At 42.2% G+C, this 20,110-nt stretch overlaps 1 protein-coding gene across 1 annotated transcript; it reads left to right on the top strand.

Annotated features, from left to right (window-relative positions):
- Positions 1-1,951: 1,951 nt before the first annotated feature.
- On the top strand, positions 1,952-12,096 carry LOC102062513 (serpin B12). Its single transcript, XM_005481671.3, has 8 exons — positions 1,952-2,185; positions 7,091-7,271; positions 8,641-8,754; positions 9,087-9,218; positions 10,083-10,200; positions 10,728-10,870; positions 11,071-11,241; positions 11,353-12,096. Exons 2-8 carry the CDS (start codon positions 7,101-7,103, stop codon positions 11,755-11,757), a joined length of 1,254 nt encoding a protein of 417 aa, XP_005481728.2. The 5' UTR covers positions 1,952-2,185; positions 7,091-7,100; the 3' UTR covers positions 11,758-12,096.
- Positions 12,097-20,110: the final 8,014 nt, after the last annotated feature.

The following is a 20,110-nucleotide window of genomic DNA, read 5'->3' as shown; positions in this document are numbered from 1 at the left end:
CGGCATGAGAGGGAGAAGTATCCCTGAAGTTCCTGCTGCTGTGAGAAACCATGTTACAGTCTACTATTTTCATACCCATTCTACCCATGCTGTCCTCTGGGTCTTGGGCAATAAGTTGCCTGGGAGGACGTGGGAAAGCGTGTGTGGGAGTTTGTGTGCGGGAGCTGTGACGTGCTGGGAGGTGTTGGTCACAATGGAGGGAGTGAGCATAGCTGAGGGCTTGCTCAGAGTGACGGGGTGCTCCACCTCACCTTGCAGCAGGGCATTGCTATCCAGCGATGGATGGTGCCCAAAACCAGCAAGCTGTGGCTGGCTTTGGCAGCAACACAAAGATGAATTTAATGCAAACTGCAGGGCTGTGTGCCCGCTCACCTCATCCCTTGCCCACCTGCACAGGCACTACCTGCTCCTTACTCCCAGCATTTGGTAGAGAAGGGACACATCCCAATGTCTTTTGGTGGCAAAAGTGGTTTGTGGGGAAGTTCTGAATCTTGACAAATGCCACTTAGGGCCAATTGGCCCCACTGGAAAAGCAGTACATTTTGGTGAATATGCTGTCCTAAGGGCTTAAAAAAGAGAGAATTTGAACCTACATTGACATTTGCACCTACATTGACATTTGCACCTACATTGACATTTCCTGAGGCAAAGCAGTTGAGCAGATACCAGGGAAGCTCTGAGGGAAAATATAAGAGGGCAAGCAAAATAAATCAGTGGAGGAATGATGTCAATATAGAAGGAAGGGAGAAAACAGAAATTGGAAGAAGAAAAATCTTGCAAGATACTCAAAATACTTAGGTTGTCACTGGAAAGATGCATGGACTAGAAAAGCATCAGAAGATACCTGGTAAGGCAATGTTCATAAATAAATAAATAAATTTTTAAAATAGAGAAAGAAAGAACTGAGAAAGAAGACTAAAGAGCTCTACAGAAACATGCAGGAAGAAAAAAACAGAAACAAGGAAGTGAATGGCAAATGGAAGCAAAAAAGGAAGGAAAAGAACTGAGGTAATGAAAATGGTAATTTTATCCTTGTGTCTTCCATTGCTTATGGGTTCCTGTTTTCAGATGAGTACTGGAGCACTGGAGCTTGGCCAGCAGGGCTGAGACCTTGGCAGAGGAGTGGGGAACAAGCAAAGCTGGATGCTGCTGTGCCTAAAGAAGAGGATGGTCCAGCTTCTGCACTGGAAGGGAAATGTGGGTAGGCAGACGGTGCTGAGGGCCTTCTTCCTCTTTCCTGCTTACCATGTTTGATCCTATAAGTATGCTATGAATCCAAAGCCAGTTTTATGCTTTGTAGGAAGAAAGAAGAGGTGAGAGAGAAAAGGCAAAAAATTTTTGGTGTTTCAAAGCCACATACAACCCTAGTTTAGCTCTGATCTCTGAGTCCAGCTGCCATAACCCAGTGTTGCAGCTGAGTTCACTGGTACTGATTAGAGATCAAACAATGTGCTACTGCAGCTCAGTGCTTGCCATCTCTTTTCTTCCTTCTCAGTTCATGCTGGAGACTTAACCTCAGTGATCAACCACTCCTGGCCTTCTTTTATTCTTGACTCCAATGATTTAAGTTTTAAAAGAATACCCCCTGGCTGGGGATTCCTGTTACAGTTCAAGGAAATATTTCTTGCCTTCTCTAATTAAGCTCCTTCCACGCATATAAAGCCAGCTCCTTACCTGAGAGGGAGAGATGGCTGTAGGCAATATAAAGCTCATGCATTTCCCATTCATTTGCTCTATCTCTCCAAGCAAGCTCAGATCCAAACAATCTTGGCATGAACCCTGCACACACCTTTGTCCAGGCCAGACCCCATCAAAATTTGAAAGGGACTAAGCACAGCAGTGCAGTCATGGGTCTTCTTAGGGTTAATGACCAGCTTTCCAGCTGAGAGTGGCTTGGCATTGTGATCAGGAGATGCTGCCAGCAGATATTGCCTGCCAGACTTGTTGGGCAGCTTGAGAGAAATGCTAATAGCATATTGCTAGATACAGGTTTCCCATTCCTCTGTGGGGAAACTTCATGGTAATGGCATTTGCATTAAGCAGCAAGATGCTGCTATCAGCAATTATTGGTAGAGGCTGAACTTTCCCACAAGAGAGTGGGAGATTTTTTTTAATACATTATTCACAGGAACGTGCTCCCGAACTCAGCTGTTGTCTTCTTCATTTAACCTCTTCAGGCAAGAAGGTAAAAATTCTATGTTGTTTTATTGTTTTCTTATTTTTTTTTTCCAAAATAACTGTGATTTTTATTTTCTTTTTTTTTTTCCCTGATCCAAAGTACTCTACAGGCTAGTAAAGTAAACATAATTCTTACATATTGGGCAGAAAGAAAGATACCTTTACAAGCTGCAGACAGCAAAACACACTGCTAAAATTCAGGTAGCTCAAGAGCTCACACAAAGGGAGCTGGTGTTCAGTGGGATATGAATGAAGATTTTAGGGACACATCTAAAGATTCTTGCCCAAATTTCACAGGGTTCTGAATCTGAAATTTCCCCAAAACCTCTCTGTCCACCTAGTAAAGTCTAATTGCCAAAACTGATGGGTTCAGTGGGCTGTATGAGAAAGTAGATGCTTTTTTGCCTATCTCTCCAGAAGGGTTGAAGTTCAGGCACTTTCAGAGTACCTCTACTCACTCTGGTAGAAACAGGCTTCATATAAAGCGATGGCGCTGGTGACCTAGGCAACCTGACCCACTGCATGAGAAATGCAGGTTAATTTTCCTTCTTTACTCACATTTCCATGGCACAAGAAAAAGCCTTGAAATGTTCTCTGGAAGAGAGAGAGGGCAAGGCAATCCTTTGGCTGGATTCTAAGGCATTTCCCCTTTACACTGATCCCCACTACCAGGGAAGTTGTTTATGTTCTTAAACAATGATGCTATAAAAGAGAAAGGGTGGAGTGGCATTCAGATTTTGTTTTGTTAGTGGGGTGCAAGTCTTTGCTATTAAAATATGAGCTCCTGGGTTTGGCAATGCTGTTTAGAAGCTTGCAGAGAAGCCTGCACACAGGCACAGCAAATGACTTGCCACCTTACAGCCTGTAACAGGCCAATGCACATCCGTGCCTGTTTATGCAGAAATAACTGGCCTAGAAAGAGGTGTAGAAGATACCAGAGGGGCTGATGCAAACTAAATAAAAGCAGTCAGGAAAAAGCTTTCTGGCATAAAAGTAGCATACTGAGAGGCTAGGTTGTTTGGAAAATGAACTTGGCTCCATTTCACTTGAAAAACTGCTTTGTACTGGAATGTATTGGTTTTTAATTTAAAGCGTGTGCTGTGCCATTTAGGGATGATCAGGATTGCTGTGTTATAGGAAATTTAAATTTTCTTATGTGCTGTTTGTCCACTTTATTCCAATCAGCACAGAAACTCTTGGAAACTTATTTTTGTATATTATTTTGTTTGGTCATGAAAAATAAAAAAGTCACTACCACCAATTTTCATGTGAGGGGACAGCACTATCTGTCACATTGTCTTTTTTTGGGATAGAAAATTTCTGCCAATTCTATTTCCCTCTGTGTATGAGAAATGAATGTATTTTAAGACACCTTTATGGGACACAGATTGAATAAGTCAAACATGCAATGGGAATTATCATGTAGCATCAGGCAAAACAGGTTCCTTCTTACTTAACTTGTATGAAATACAGAATTACCTTAACAGCAAGGCTACAGGTCTCTTACCTTCTCCACCCTATTTACTGCCTCCTTCTCTTGACTGAATAATATAATCTAATATAACCATTAATTATGACAGCTTTCAGCACAGGCTTCTTTATTATTTGATAGTTTTTGTTTTGATGTCATCTAACCTTAGTCAAAAACAAACTCTAAAGAGAGAACAGATCATGAATAGTTATACGAGTTCATCATTTCACACAGCCATGGAGGAAGAGTGTATTTTTTATAAAGTCTGTGGTAGGCAGTGGTTCCTTCTGAAGGAAGCTGTTTTCCTGGGTAGCTTCTTGCTCACATACTGCAGTGCCAGTAATTCAATTTGCCAGACCATGTTAAAAGCTGCTGAACCATCATGCAAAGGATCTCCTGTCATCAGGAGCTCTGCACTACTAATAGTGCTCAGCACAGGTGCTTTGGCTAGTGTGGATCAGCAGCTAGGAACTTCCTGGAACATTCCCTTTGATCCTGTATCACCCCTCCTTACCACTCTAAGATTATTTAAAAGTGACATTACCCTTTGCTGTCCACCACGTAGATGTTCTTCATATGCTGTGGTCCTTGCAGTAGCTCCAAAAGTCTGATTGAATTATTGCACAGATTACACAGAAGGCTTTGTGGTGTGGAATCATTCATACATTTGTTCCCACCCCATTTTAGCTTAGGAAAGTTCACTAAATCCTTTCATTGTGCAGTAAGAAAGTTTCTTCACTAGCCTATGCCTGCCCTCCCTTCCTCTGGATTTCTAGGGCAGCTCTCTAAGTAGTTCCTACTCACAAGCCATGGAGTTGGCTGTAGTGTTTGCACCTGGATGTCTCCCTGGTGACAGCCTGCTGCTTTTGCTGAAGGAGTGGCCACATCAGTGTGCCAGACACTCACTTTAAAACCTGTTCCCATATCCTGGGCTCTCCCTCCATTCTTGGCACTCAGCCTTTCCCTGCAGGGTGGGGTGGAGCTGCCTTTTTCCTACTGAGTAAGATTATTAACTCTTTTTTTTTTTCTCCTTGACTTGGTCTGAAGGTGGGACACACCTACAAAGTGCCTCATGCCCCACATTCACTGTGTCTCATTTCACAGCTCCATTTCAGATCTTTCAACAGATGTGGAAGTATAGCACTACAAACTTCAGCACTGAAGATGCACTGTTTTGTTTTCAGAAGGTTGTGAATAGTAGGCTATGGAAGTGGAAAAAAAGAGAAATTGTTTAGTGCAATGTCTTCTTGTAAGATTACTGCATTATCAAAAGGAAAATTAAAATCATATTACATAAAAATATACTAACAGAAGAGCTAAACCAGCTGTGTTCAGAATAAATGAGATAAAACTCATCCTTAATTTGTCTGTGCAAAGAACCCTTTGGTATTTCTCATCTGTTTTGTCCATTTGCATTAGGTCTTTATGTGAAGTATTTCTGGCCTCCAGAGCAAAACAAAAGTCTCAGTATGAAACATCTGTGAACTTTTCTTGCAGCATCACAGGTTCTTTCCACAGACCATCACTCAGAAACAGGATGAAGCATTGATTGAAGCTTTTGTTAGTCAAATGGAAAGAAATGTCTGCATTTGCCAAATGTTTTGCCTTTATACATTCAGAAACTTTAGTTTCTCATCTCTTCCAAGCCTCTGCACCAGTTTGTTTTAGGCTCAATCTCTTTTCCTGTGGGCTGAGTTCATTCCCATTGTCTGGCACTTGCTGCAGGTGAAGATGGTTTCACAGACAAATGTACCTTTGCTGAGCCATATCAACTCCCAATGCCCTGGTAACTTCTGGCAGCTGAGTCCCAGCTTTCCATGCAAAGTCATGCCTGGCTCATGGCTGAGCTGTAGATAGCATGCATGCTGCATCTTGAGAACAGTGCAAGGCATTTTGAGCAGCTCTTTGCATAAAGGGAACCCTGTGAAGGTCAGACTCCGTGAAGGGAGGGAGCTGTGGCTGTGGTAGAAGCACTGGGGCCTCAGGGGGAGGCTGACAGGAGAGTTTTGGCTGGAGGCAACCCCTTCCCCAGAGGGCTCAAGACAAGTCTCAAAGGAGCACCAACAGCTCAGGGCAGGCTGTACAAGTGTCCTGCTGATAAAAGATCCTGAAATTCAGCTTTGCACCACCTTTAACCTCTGGTGACACAGACTGGAGCTCCTCATTTAACCTCACCCTGCAGCCTGCAGCTTCAGGGCAGACAGGGCTGGGGAAGAGTGCCTGCTGTGCTTTGGCCATCTGTGGGCACTGGAGAGAGCCACCTAGCTGTGCACTCACTCCTTTTTCCAAAAGAGTGGAACTCTGGCAGCTTTCTCTGGACCTGACCCATGCGGGTCCCAGTGCAGGCGGAAAGGTAGAGACAGCCAGATCTGTGCCATGGGAGACATGAAGGACTTGTCTCCATACTGTGGCTCTGTATTTTCCCCTAAATAAATAATCTTTCTGGAACTCAGACCAGTGCTATTTGTCCAAAATGTTTGTTTGATACTGAAAGTGATGTGGGGTTTGTTGTTTTTTTGTTTTTAAGTATAATGATTCCAGAAAATTTTGTGTGATCCCACTGATATGTACACAACACATTCACAATTCTCCTAAGATTCAGCAGAGGATTTTCTAATTGCCTGTTTTTTAGATGGCTTCCTCCTTGCAAGGACCAAGCTGAACTTGGTCCCAACTTGTTCTTAGCAGACTGGATTGAACGTAAATGATTCGTGGGAGAGGTATCAGACTGAAATGTTTCTAGTACAAAAGTAGAGAGTGACACATATCTTGTCACTAAGCAGGAACATATAGACTTCTCTTCAGGGCTATTACTTTGTTTGGAATTTTAAATTGTGGATCCTGCCTCAATCTGTGATTCCTGGAAAACTTATTAGAAGTTAAAAGTGTATTTCAAACTGTTAGTGTTTCCATATGTAGTTGTCTCCATAGCTGCTAATGAGCCTTTTTCATGTATGAAGGCATTTAATTAATAGTGATTTTATTTTTAGAAACCTGTTGTTTGGAACCCCCTTGCCACAGCTCTGGTTACCACAGATGGTTATATGCAGGTTTAGTTTCTGTCACCAGGTCTCTATCATTAATGTATGTTGTTAAGAGGAAAGAGTTGATGCAGGTGTATGCATCAAGTCAGTGTGGAGAAGGAAAATTCTAATCCATACCTGTCTAATTTCAATACCATAAATTGAAATAAGGGTCCTTTCTGAGGAATGTACATATGTTTTGAGCACGGGTCCTTTTTGCAGACCGTCTGTGCCTTTGCTCCTGCTGTGCACACAGACTCATCTGTGCAAGGCTGATTAAAACTTTCAGGATTTAGAAAATGTCTATTATGTTCAACAACCAGCTATGGGACAATCTCAGGGCAGACAGATGCTTCACAGTGTGGTCTAGCTAGGCCAGCTGCACTAAATTTTTTATTTCTTTTGTGCTCCCACTCAGCAGCCACTTCATGATGGATTCCATTTCTAGACCCATCAGTGAGTTTTGCCTCGATCTCTACAAAAAGCTCAACAGAAATGCAGAGGATACAAATATTGTCTTCTCTCCTATGAGCATCTCTGTTGCCCTGGCCCTGATCCATCTTGGTGCAAGAAACAACACTGCTGCTCAGATAGAGGAAGTGAGTATGGATGAACGACGGTGAGGTGCTTCCATACTGCTCCCTGTTCCCTCAAAGGAGATGCTGGGCATCCCAGCACGGCACACGTGTGAGTGTCTCACAGGAAACCTGCACCAGGGCAGGCACAGGCGCTGCCTTCGCAGCTTTGCTTGGAGCACTGCGATCCCTGCCCTCTGCTGGTGTGAGTAGCACCCTGTCCCCTGCAAGGGCTGGCTGAGGGGAGGTGATGCAGCACAGTGCGGTGCTCTGGCTCTCCCCAAGCCTGAGGCAGAATGTCAGGCTTTATTTCAGAATTAGGGGCAGGCATTTCCTCTTGTGGTTGCTACGAGAATCCTGAGAGTGGGAGTCTGGGTGGGCAGTGGGGGGAGCTGCAGACACCTGAAGGAAGGGATTGCATGGGCGGCTGAAAGCATTAGCTCACCTGTCCCTTAGGATGTTCAAGAATCAAAATGTCTCACCCCACAGACACCCAGGTGGGCAAGGAGGAGGTGAAGAAGACCACCCCTCCAGTCACTGTGACTTTACTTCCTGCCGTGCTAGTTCTGATTTCTACAATCTTTTATTTTCTGTTTTTATTCTCTCTTTCTTCTTCTCTACCATGAGTCGTAGAAGACCAATAATCCTAAGGCAGAGCTTCTCATGAGGGTGTGGTGGGTTCACCTTTGCTGTGGCTGCCAGGTGCCCACCCAGACACTCTGAGTCTCTTCTCTTTGCACAGAGACCACTCCTACAGCCCCCTGGCTACCATAGCCCTGCCACATCACTACTTTAGACAGGGATTCCTGCTTATTTTAGGAAAGCAATGGGAATTGCTCAATATCAATATCCTCTAAAAAACGAGAGCAAGTCTATGTATCATGCAACATTATTATTAAAAAAAAAACTGCTGAAAATTTTTCAGTTATGTATTTGCATAGTAGAAACAAGGACTGGTTTCCATTAAGAGCACTGTGGCTTTGATCTATTTCTTAAGCTGATGCTAATGTTAAGAACAATTGCAAGAAGCCAGTTTTGGTGTTTTTAAAGAAAATTAATTTTTGTCTCTTTACTTGGGGCAAATTTTTGTTTTGAAATTTAAGATGACTGTAGCAATGAAAACACAAATCAAATATAAACATTTTGAGGTAGTGAAGAGTAACATTTTGAGGGATTAAGTGCAAGTTCTTCTTGGGTTGTTAATATAGAAAAGTGAGTTTGAACATGAATGTGTGAACAAGTTCGAGTCTGTCATTTCAGCTGATGAGTGAAGCTGCTAAAACATCTTTCATGAATCTACACCACTTGTCCAATAGGGACAGCAAAGCTTTTAAACAAGGAATATGGATTTATCCCAGTTACAACTGACATAACTTGACATCTTCACCTGCAGGTGCTCCATGTCAGGAAAGCTGCAGGAGGAATGAGTCCTGGATCTGATCATGAGAGTGCAGCCCCAGAAATGGAGCCAGAAGGAAGCCTGGAGAGTCAGTCTTCCTTCTCAGAGGTGTGTCCTGGGGTGGGGAGTCCTGCCTTCACTGCGTGGGTAAAACACGAGGGTTTGCCACTGGAGGGAGTCAAGATACCATGCTCAGAGTCTGCCTAATCCTCTAGGAAGTGACTGATACAAGGTTTTATTTTATTAAGTGCCAGTAAGTCAATACCAAAGCCTTCAGTGATCTCATCTGTAGGAGGATCAGGCTACAAAGCTTGGACTAGCTGGATTTAAATTCAGTACAGCAGGAATTAGCCTTATAGTGTTATCTAATTAAGATGCAAATTAGCAACCAAAGCCGTACAGAGGAATCATTTTAATTGTTGTCTTTGTGTTACTCCCAGTGTAACAAGGAGGGAGACCTTAACCATAAAGTGTTCCAGGAGCTGCTTTTGCAACTACAAAACCTTGGTGAAAAGTACGTTTTAACCTTGGCCAACAATCTCTTTATGCAACAAGGATTTGAGCTCCAGCAGGTAAGTCATCTGCTAATTGCTGTGGCAATGACCTCAAGCTTCCCTGGAACTGTGAGCCTCACTGTTCCCCCTCTTGTGTGTGTTTTGGAGCACATGATGTGCTACATGGAGCTATAGCTCTTGAGGCTGTCAACTTTCCATACTTTTATTAAAAGAACACAAAAAGTTAAAAAAACCCAAACAGAAACAAACCACCCTGTGGATATCAAAGGCTATAGAGCAAAAATAAAGCAGGAATCTGATAAATTTTGGCACATTTTTCAGATGTGTGCACTCAGCCAGAGGAGAACCTACAGCCAAAACCAGCCTATTCAATCTGTCTGTAACCTGCCTACTCCAGGTCTTGCAAGTGGGACAGCTGAGGCAGCAGTAAGCCTGGGGAGGGTTTATCTCCAAGAAGGTTGTACAGATTCATGCACAGGACTGTTCTGCTGAGCTTCTTGCTCCTTTCCTACTGAATGACTGAGTGGTCTTGAGATTACTTGGTATGGCTAACTTGTTCGTCACATCTTTGCTTTTCTGCTAATTGTTTTGATACTTAAGCACCAAACAACTCATCTTGATTTTTTTCTGTTTCTTTATTTTTTTTATCCAAACCTCAGTTATACAGTTCTCCATGACAAGACTCATTCTTCTGATTTTCTTTTTACTTATTTACATTTTTGACCTATGCATTAGAATCTTTTTTTCAAAGATCTTCTGAATAGACTTTAGATACTTAATGTTTCCAAAATGAAAATTTGCCTTACAGATTCAACAGGTCCCTCACCATTTCTAAAATACTATCAAGAGATTGATTTCTTTCAAAAGGCAGTAAGTGCTTAATAGATTTGACCAATTAATAATCTTTATTTTACTTTATAGCAATATCTAACGTGTAGCAAGGAACTGTATGGAGCAGTGCTGCAAACAGTGGACTTTCATGGTGCTGTTGAAGCTGCCAGAAGAAAAATTAATGCTTGGGTTGAAAGTGAAACACAAGGTAAAGCAAAGCAAAACTACAGCCATTCTATCCCTGCCTTGCTATACGGGTTCAACAAATGAAATTCCAGAATAGGATGCTCACATTTCTGTGTGTTCACTCTTATGCTGTTTAAGAGTAGTTTGTCTTCCCATCTGTTCTTGAAATATTAGACTAAGTTACTGGCTAAATTATTTATGACTTAAAGATATGCTTGCTGTCAAATATTTTTCATTCCCACCCTTAGACCTGGCCTGATAATTCCAGTAATAACTATAAGTCTTGACCAGACAAACTGCTTCTGCAAACAGCCATAAATGCAGATTCAGAACACCAGGGGAAAATCTGGTGACCCCCATCCTCCCTGGCTGGCTACAGGGCAGAGGAATCTACCATTTGTTTGCCTACATTGTGTTTGTTCTTTGAATAAATCGAGAACTGTGTTTCTAACTTTTTCCAAAACTAAGTTCACAGACCAATAATAGAGTCTCAGTCCAGAGTCTTAACCACAGCTAACAAATACTTCTGTGTGTCGAAATTCCCTTTAGGTAAAATCAAGGAACTCTTTGCACCTGGCGTGATTGATGGACATGCATTGCTGGTGCTTGTGAATGTAATCTACTTTAAAGCATCCTGGGAACACAAGTTTGAGGAAGAAAAAACAGTTCAGAGGGATTTTAAACTGAATCAGGTACACCTGCATTCTGTAAATCTTAACATTACTCACCTTAGATAGTGTGAGCATTGCAGCAAGCATAACAATGTTCAGGGCTGAGCTGCCCTGTGTGTAAGCTGTGGGAGTGTTGGGAACTTAACTTTCCTCCCCTGTTGGGCGGAGGTGTTGGTAGGAGCTGTATTGCCTAACTGACTGTGTAATTTTCTTTTTAATAGAATAGAAAGAAACCCGTGCAGATGATGTATCAGAAAGGCAAATTTAAACTGGGCTATATTGAGGAGGTGGGTGCTCAGATCCTTGAACTCCCTTATGCTCAGAAGTCACTGAGCATGATCATCCTGCTGCCAGGGGATGTGGCTGATGGATCTGTCAGTGGGCTGGAGCAGGTAAGGCAGTACACATCACAAACCAGGGTTAGATGTCAGTGTCTGGGTAAGGATCTTGATTTTTCAAAGCTTCTCACCTATTTTAATCTCCTTTTCCTCCCCATCTTATAGATTGAAAGCACAATCACCTATGAAAATTTAATGCTGTGGGCCTCCTCAGAGACCATGTTTGAGACAACAGTGGAGGTTTACCTGCCCCGATTCAAGCTGGAAGGCACCTTTAACCTCAACCAGGTTTTACAGGAGATGGGGATGACCGACATTTTCACTGAATCAAAAGTTGACCTTTCTGCAATGACGTTTGCAAAGTCTCTGGTGCTGTCAAACGTTATCCACAAGGCCTATGTGGAAGTCAATGAGGAAGGCACGGTGGCGGCGGCTGGCACAGGAGCTTCCATTGCCAGGAGGTCTCTGCCTCTCACAGAGGTGTTCATGGCTAATCACCCTTTCCTATTCTTTATTAGACACAATCCTACCAATACTATCACTTTCTTTGGCAAACTCTGTTCCCCTTAAAATCAGGGCCATTTTCTGACACTGTGAGGTGTACCTGGATGAAAAGCAGAAATTGTATTTTTCTCCCAAATGCTTTCTTAATCCTGTGATGGCTTGCTTGTACTTCAAAATAATTACTGCAGCCAGTTTTGTTTAGAACCTATGAATCAAATGGTCTGCCACTAGGCTCCTTGAATTGTAAATATTGATCTGAATCCAGAATATGAGTAAATTTTACCTTAAGCTTGCTGGATATGGATAACACTTTGTTTCCTTGATGTGCACATGGGCTCATGGTGACAATAGGGTTGAGGTGGGAAGGGACCCCTGGAGGTCATCTGGTCCACCTCCCCTGGACGAGCAGGGCCATCTACAGCTGGTCTGCCCAAGACCAAGTCCAGATTCCTTTTGGATATCTCCAAAGATGGAGACTCCACCACTTGTCTGGACAACCTCTCCTAAGTCTCTATTAAGTTCTCAAATTGAGAATTTTGTATGCATGGTGTCTGCAGGAACAGGATACAAACCCATGTATTTCTAAAGATGGTTAATTAATTCATAGTATAGAAGGCTGTCTTTTATATGGGGATGAATCAAACTGTTTATCCTAAGGTTTCAAAGAACAGGAAGAAAATGGTCCAAAACATCCCACTGAAGTTACCAATGTGGAACACTGTAGCAATGAATTTCCAAGAAATCTGTTTTCCTTTTCCCATGTTGTTGACTGGTGAATTTAGAAGTTCTGAGATGCAAATCTGAGTGTCAGAGCTCTCTCCATGCTTTGAAGAATGAGGAAAGGTTTTTTAAAGTGCAATATAAATAATGGAAATTACAGTTAAACATTATCTAGGAATGCTTGTGGGAAAAAAATTAAACTTCTTTCCAGCTGATAGGGAGACATCACTGATAACTTCCTGGTTTAACATAAGTGATGTCTTCCTCAGAGGGAAATTAACATTTATAATGTGCTTTTGAAATTTATATATAATGGAGAATCAGTGAAGAACATGTTTAATGCACAGAATTATATATGGCTTCAGAAAGAAGAAGACACTACAAAATGATATGTCTCTCCTCAATAGAACATAGGCTGGCTTTAAACTTGTACATCCAAAAAGCCATCTGAAAGAAAAATTCCCTCAACCAAAATTTGTAGGCATTTTGTTTTCTCCTTCTGTAAATTTTCTAGCAGTTAGCACTTTCCTTTGCTTGCTCTGATCTATCTTGATGTGAGCAATTAGATACTTTGCCCATGTTGAAATTCAGGAGCAAGGTAAGATGAGGTGTAAATTCCTGGAGAAGATCTAGTGAATGGATTCAAAGCAGACCTTGAGAAAGCTGTTCAAATAGGGCTCCTGAAAAACACCATTACAATGACTTTTTTTTTTCCTGATTTTTAAATTCAAAATAGTACTTAACTTCTGTAGTGGAGAAATTCATGTGGCTCAGGAGGTGAAGGGCCTGAGTATCCCATATCCTTGCTGGAATTCAGGCCTGCAGCTCTCAAGAGAATGCACCAAGTGCTCTCAGGCACTAGGCTTTAGCATAGGCTGCAGGGCAAAACTGCCCACCTTCGTTTTGAAGTCCTTACATGAAGGAATGCAGCTTAAAGGCACAAGAAGAGAATTGCAGGACTGGTAATTTTGAAGTTCAATAACTGCATTATAGATGAGTTCTGGTTTCCAGGGTCTGGTGCCATTCCTGTTTTGGTGCAGTAACAGAGGAAAAAAATTATCTGTATGTGGGTGTCTATCCTAACTAGAATGCAATGGAAGAATTTTTGTCTATATTTTTCTGATAGCATGAATTTTTCTTCACTTTCTTAATATCTGCCTAGAAAAGAACATAGTGAACGAAGTAGGTCAGCTGTGAGCTTCCTCTCAGCTCTTCAGAGAGTGCTGCTGTGCAGCTTTTTCATCTGAATCCTCAGGCATGAAATTAGATATTCTTAGTTATGGGATGGCAAGTCACAGCTTTTGTGTAAGAGCACTGCCACCTACACATCTCCAAGATTATTTTGCAATCCTCCCTCACTTGAGTGCTGCAGTTTGGAAACAGAGTCCAGCTTTTCAACACACTTACTGACAGTTTTAAACATGCTGGAAAAGCAGCCCCAAAGGACCTCTCTCACCAATCCTGATGGATGCTTTATTTTCTTGTGCAATGCCTCACGAGGCAGGTAGCTTTTAGCACAGCCCAAGTTACAGCCTGCAGCCTCAGAGCACCAGCTGCTGCTCTGCCTCCACTCACACCCTGACAGCTCCTTTTCCAAGAGACCCCCACTGCAGCCCACTCTGCTGCCTCTCACTTCTCTCCCCTGCAATCTGCCAGCATGAAGCTCTCCCAAAAGTGGGCCAGCAATGACCAGTCCTGCCTTCTCCACAGCCCTCAGCTTGCCCAGTGAGGAATCGTCTCACTAAATTGTAATGGGATGACCACTGTGGTCAAAGGCTTTCTCAAACTAGAGTTTCATAACAGGAAAAGACCCCTCAGCCATATTTTCAGATTATATTCATGTAATCATTGCATGTTATCTAGTGGGGACTTATCTGCATTTTGCCCAATGGGTTCAGCTGCTGGTCTTCTGTGAGAAATGTGATATTCTGCCCAGAGCAGTGCTGAGCACAGTGCCTGCTGGCCTAAAATAGAGGCATTGCTCAGCCCACAGACGCCAGAAGGAAACTGTGGAAAAACTGACTGCTGCTTGTGATGCAGAGCAGCCTCCAGGGTTGAAGGATGAGTGACTTGGCAGCGTGGAGCTCATGAGTGGTGATGAATATGAAGGATCCTGGAAGTCATGCCCAGGGGCCTTTGGTGTATCTGTTGTACCCCAGACAGGAACAACTCCACCCTGCTGCCTTATTTGCTTGTTGATTTGCTTGGTGCAAACCTTCCAGAGATGCAGACTGACAATGACTGTGGAGCTCAAAAAAAGCCTCAGGAGGCCAACATACATTTCAAGCCATAACCATTGATGCCTCAAGCTCCCCACACTGTTCTGCTGAAACATGTGGGCTAGGCCAAGGGTACAGAAATCAGATCCATAGCTGGAGTATAGCAGCAAACATCCAGAACTGAGAACCTCAGCTATGCTCCCATACCAGTGTCTAACTTCCTGTGGTGTTGTGAGAAAAATCCACATCCAGTATGATGTACTTTAGTGAACCACAGTGTCTGAAGCTTGGTGAGTGCTTCTAAACCATGTAGCAGTTCTGGCAAAAAACCCAGGATATTGACTGCATGACTGTGTTTACACAGAGTATAGCCTTTAGAAAAAAGTGGAATGGAGGAGATTAAAGTGCCTGTGAAGCTAGCTGGAGCAGATAGGGGAAGAGTTTTCTTTGTGGAAGTAAATGAAGAAGAAACTGAGGCAGCTGCTGCTACAGGGGTGACCAAAAGAATGCTTTGCCTCCATAATTCCTTATATGTTCAGCTGTATTTCATCTGTTCTTCATGTTGATCTTACACAATCCAAGCAAGAACGTTCTCTCCTTTGCCGATGTTGTTCCCCCTAAGGGTAGAGCAGATTCTGCTTCTTTCTGCACAAAGAGAGCACAATACTGTGGTAGAAAGGAGTGAGGCATAAATAACATGTTGCTATTGAGTTCCACTGATATTTCCTGGTATCTATATTCTTGAACCCAAGAAAAAAACACCACAATGCTTCAGCAAGACAACTGGAAAAATTATAATGGGCCTTTCCTGTTTAGAGCTCTTCTCAAACCAGTGAACACACTCAATGGAGCTTACTTAATTCTTATTTCACTCTTAGCCACGAAAACTCCCATTGCAGTGGGGTTGTCTAAAGAGTTGGATGATGTGCTGTGTAAATCAGAGGTCCAGCATGATGCCTTCCCTCCTCAGCCACACAACAAGGTTGATGCTGGAGCCACACTCCAGGAGGTGTCACAGGCCTCTGTCCCCAACCACCAGGTCCCTAGCTAGAGACAGCTCAGTGCTGAGTCCTCTGCTTTCCTGCCACGTGTCTCCAGTAATCCCATCTCCAGTGCCTAAACACCACCATGAGGGGAGGCGCTTGGCTGCCCTGAAGGCAGTGAAACCCACAGGTCATGTTTATGTACTGAGCGAGTGTCCACACAGATGTTGGGCATGGAGATATGTAAAGATTTGTCCCACACTCTTTTCCTCGGATACTCTTCCCAGGCCCTCCCTTTGGAAGCAGTAAAGTGTGGCAGCAATAAAAATATTCAAAGTATTTAATTGGTATGGCTTTTTGAACCTTGATTTGAAGGTTGCCTTAGGCACTCAATGCTTTTGAACATCTGCCATGTCTTGTCTCTTGCCTGTTGCATTTCATCCCTGAACTACAGGCACAGTAGGTGTAATTTACCACCACCAAGAAATTGAATGTCTTTCACCTTCATTTCTCTGACCTGCCATTCTGAAAATAACAATGAACGCAAAAGGTAGGGTTTATTTGGTATCGCTATGAAATTTTCTAAGAAAATTCTTCTCCAGGGCTCTGGTGTTTGACATGTGCCTGAAAAACCATGGTCCCTGGAGACCATGAGGTGTTTGGCCTTGGAGGAAGATTGTTCTCAGTCTATAATTTCTCACCCTGCCAGTTCTATGACCCTCTGCCTGATGAGTGGGAGACAATCTTACTGGACAATACAGACGCGACTGCTGAAGGGAAAGTATTTCTCCATCCAGAATTCCATAATGGATGAAAGCCCCTCTAAAGTACCATAATAATTTCAGAATATATTAATGCAATTGTCTCATGTCTAATCTGGGGTGCACTGAATGTGACTGTGATGGAGCTGACTGTGCTCATAGCAGCCTATGTGGTGGTCTTTTGGGATTTCTGACTAAAACAGTGTTGATAGATTTTGGCCACTGCTGAACTGTACTGCAAAAGCAATTCTGGTCTAATTCTGGACTAATTCTGCCTACACATTTTTTTTTGCAATTATACAAAATGTGTTTATAAGTTATTAAAACATCAGTGGTGGAGTTAGATAGATTTACTCATGTCTGAGAACAGAATTCAGTTCCAGTTCTCTAGCTGAGCAGGAAGAATAAAGGGCCATCTTGAAGTCTCAGTTTAGAAATGAATACAAAGTTTTGTTTCTCCACATAGCACAAAAGCAGACAAAGGGAGAATATATTTATGGGGACATCCTGTTTCTGGTTTACAAATACAGGAAGAAAAAATTAACCACATCTTAAATATACAGTAAACTTCAGCTCTGTGCATGAAGATGTGGGAAGCTTTCCCAAATCTCAAATGAGAAAGCTTGCTGGCAGGGTCAGAGCTTTGAAGTCACCTCACAGGCATTTGATGGTGTTCCAGATCCTGTTTACCTCCCATGGCTTACTAGTAATGTTTATTTTGTACAAAAAAAAAAAGAGATTTAGGGAAAGGGCCAAATGGCACTTTCCCCCAGCAGCAACACTGGCTGTGTGTGCTTCTGTACCAGGGGATCTCCGTTCCTCTGGCACACAGAGTTGCAAGGGAAGTGTTGTGCCATGATTTTTCATCCACCCTTCATGTCCCTTCATCAGCATGCTGTAGTTAAATACCTGCCTTCATCTGGAACAATGTGAGGCTCTTCTGTGTGTGAATTTCACTCAGGTGTCCCAGGCCAAACACCAAAGCTATTGAACATCATGTTCTGTCAAGACATTCTTGTTTGCATCCAGTGGTTACTCAAGAACACAATAGCAGGGACTACTTTACATGTTCTGCATGAAGTAGTGGTTCTTGGAAGCATAATACATTTAAGTCAAGTTTTCTTAAATATCTATGCAGTAAAAGCGCCTTGCCTTAGGAAAGATGTTGGTAAGTGATGCTGGTCACAGGTTCCCCATTAGATTATACACAAATGTTTACAACCAGCCAGGATACAAGTGTCTGGGAATCACAAGGTGATGGGTCTGGGGTACAGGCAGGTCAGAAGAGAAAAGGGCTGTGAAATTTTATCCAGGATAATATGAGAGCAAAAGCTTTATCACTGGTAAAAATCAGTGGAACTGAGGGAAAGCAGAAATGTGAAGAGATATAGAGAACTTATTTTCAGGACAGTTCAGTAGTCCTTGGTTACCCTGGGCAGGTAGGAATTTGAATTGCAGAATGAAGAAATAATATATTGTACGAATTCCATGGTAGCATGTGGAAAACATAGCATTTATACATCTGTATTATTCAGTGGCCTGAAGAGGAACCTTTTTCCATGGAAACAAATTCTCTTTTCACACCTCAATTTGAGCTGAGTCACTTCACATTGACTGAAAATTTTACTCTGTGTTTTCAAATTATTCATCTGCCTGTTCTTCACAGTGCTTGGCAGCTTAGGAAGGGTATTTTCAAATCTCATTGTTTTCAAAACTCAGTTACTAAAAAAAATATGTGCACAATACTGGCAAACAAGCTCAATTTCTGGACCTATGATACATCTGACTTCACGAGCTGTAAGGATTGGCAAGAATTTCTGCACTAACACTTATGCAAATAATATATGGGACTACCTAACCACAGCATAATTTGACTAGCTATGGAAATCACACCACAAGGATTGTCACAGGAATGAGGAAGAACAATTATTTTTAACATCCAGACTGATGGCCAAAAGCAATACCTTTCTCCTCAGAATGGTGAAAATTATGCAATGTGCTACAGGGCTGAGCAGCCCTGAAGGGTGTTTCAGGTTTCCAAGTCCATAATTTGGTAAAGTAGTTCTGTAGCTAACAATACCCAGGTTTTGGGTAGTGTGATTAGTGTAATGTTAAGTTCCTGGTTATGAGTACAACTACAATAATTACATTTTATGACCAGGGAGACACTCCCAAATACTACGTCTTGTAGAAAGGATAAATTGACTAATAAGTATTTGAACAACTTAGCTAGTAGCACATATCGAAATTTAAATATAACTGAATGCAACTGTTTTAATTTACAGTCAGGACCACTTAGGACAAAGTTGAGTTAAAACTTCAGGAATAAGGAAGAACTGAAATGCAACAGAGATTTGAAAACATTTTGTCCAGAAGCTTCAAAAACAGGTTCAACAAACACCTATCAGCTGTAATCTAGATCTTTCATCCCACCTTAGGGTAGCAGATGCACCAGGAATCTCAAAGATCCTTCCAGCCATAGTCCTGTCATTTTTAACCAAAGTTAACAACAACAGCTTCATTGCATGAAAATATCTGCTATCTTTTTCACTGTCTAAGCAACATAGAAAAACAGCCTCTTTTTGAAAATGCAGAGGAAATGTCTTACTTTCTACTGCATCCCACAAGGATGAATGACAAGAAAAAGTATGCACTGAGGCAGAGCAAAGAGAGGAATACTTATGACATTCTGTATCACACAGCTTTAAAAAATGTTGCACTTGCTATTAAAGAAACTTGGCTTATAAAATGACTTAAATTGCCACAAAGAAATTATATCCAGAAATGCTATAAATGAGATCACTCATAAAGCCTGAATCAGCATTATAAAACATCATGCAGAAATATTTATCTGTGTAGTCATAGCACCTTACACTATGGAAGTCTGTTTAGGAGATGGATGCACACATCCCTGCCTACAAATGTAATTTCCTGTTAGTCAAAGCTCGTGAACAAGTGAGAAAGGGCGTGAGCAGAGAGGGTGCAACAGGCAGAACTGGCTGTATTGCTAGAGCTATATTTGGATGCTGATAAGTGAAACAAAGATGAAGACTATTTTGTGTCACGTCTAAGTTTCCCTGAGGAGTAAATGGGGTTTATTGCAATTGTGGAAAAGCTTCTGGTGCACAGAGAAGTTCAGCTGGAAAAATAACAGTGCTGGACTCAGCTTTTCCCTGGCAAGTTGAATGACCAGCATGAGGTGACTCAGGTCTCTGCAAAGTTCACACTCATCAATCCTTGCACCTTGTTGCCAGTAAATTCAGTAGTGGAGAGTCAGAAGACAGCAATGCTATTTATAAGCTGACACCTGGTTTTCAATAGTTCTTGACTCATACAACCTGATGATCACAGAAATGAATATCAGAATCTGCTCATGTGGTGGTTCCCAAACGAGCTGAGACCATCAGCAACATCTGAAGCATCTCCAACTTCCTCAACTTCAAGAGATATGTTGTCTGCCATGCTAAAGTTTCTGTGGATCACCACAGATACTTTATCACTCTAATTGCTCTGATATACTGTATAATACTTGTTATTTGTTGTAGCAGATGTCTGACAAACAGGGAGGGGGGCCCTCTTGGCCAGTGAAAATCAAAGGAGTCCTTGTTTTGTTCTTGCTATTCAGCAACTCCACTTTACTCACAGGCAACCTCAGACAAATCACGTACTCTGTAATTACCACCTGAGCAGGGTGGTAGCAGAAGGTGCATTTTGTAAGATGAAAGGGGCAAGAAAA

The sequence above is a fragment of the Zonotrichia albicollis genome, chromosome 1 (assembly GCF_047830755.1).
Source record: "Zonotrichia albicollis isolate bZonAlb1 chromosome 1, bZonAlb1.hap1, whole genome shotgun sequence".
NCBI lineage: Eukaryota > Metazoa > Chordata > Aves > Passeriformes > Passerellidae > Zonotrichia > Zonotrichia albicollis.
The sequence above is the reverse complement of the archived record's forward strand: the minus strand, read 5'-3'. Positions and strand labels throughout refer to the sequence as shown.

Bases quoted from the DNA above. Each gene is read 5' to 3' on its own strand.
- LOC102062513 (XM_005481671.3), top strand. From the start codon at position 7,101: ATGATGGATTCCATTTCTAGACCCATCAGTGAGTTTTGCCTCGATCTC. The intron at 7,272-8,640 runs GTGAGTATGGAT...CTTCACCTGCAG, and splicing joins CTGCTGCTCAGATAGAGGAA to GTGCTCCATGTCAGGAAAGC. The intron at 10,871-11,070 runs GTACACCTGCAT...TCTTTTTAATAG, and splicing joins GGGATTTTAAACTGAATCAG to AATAGAAAGAAACCCGTGCA.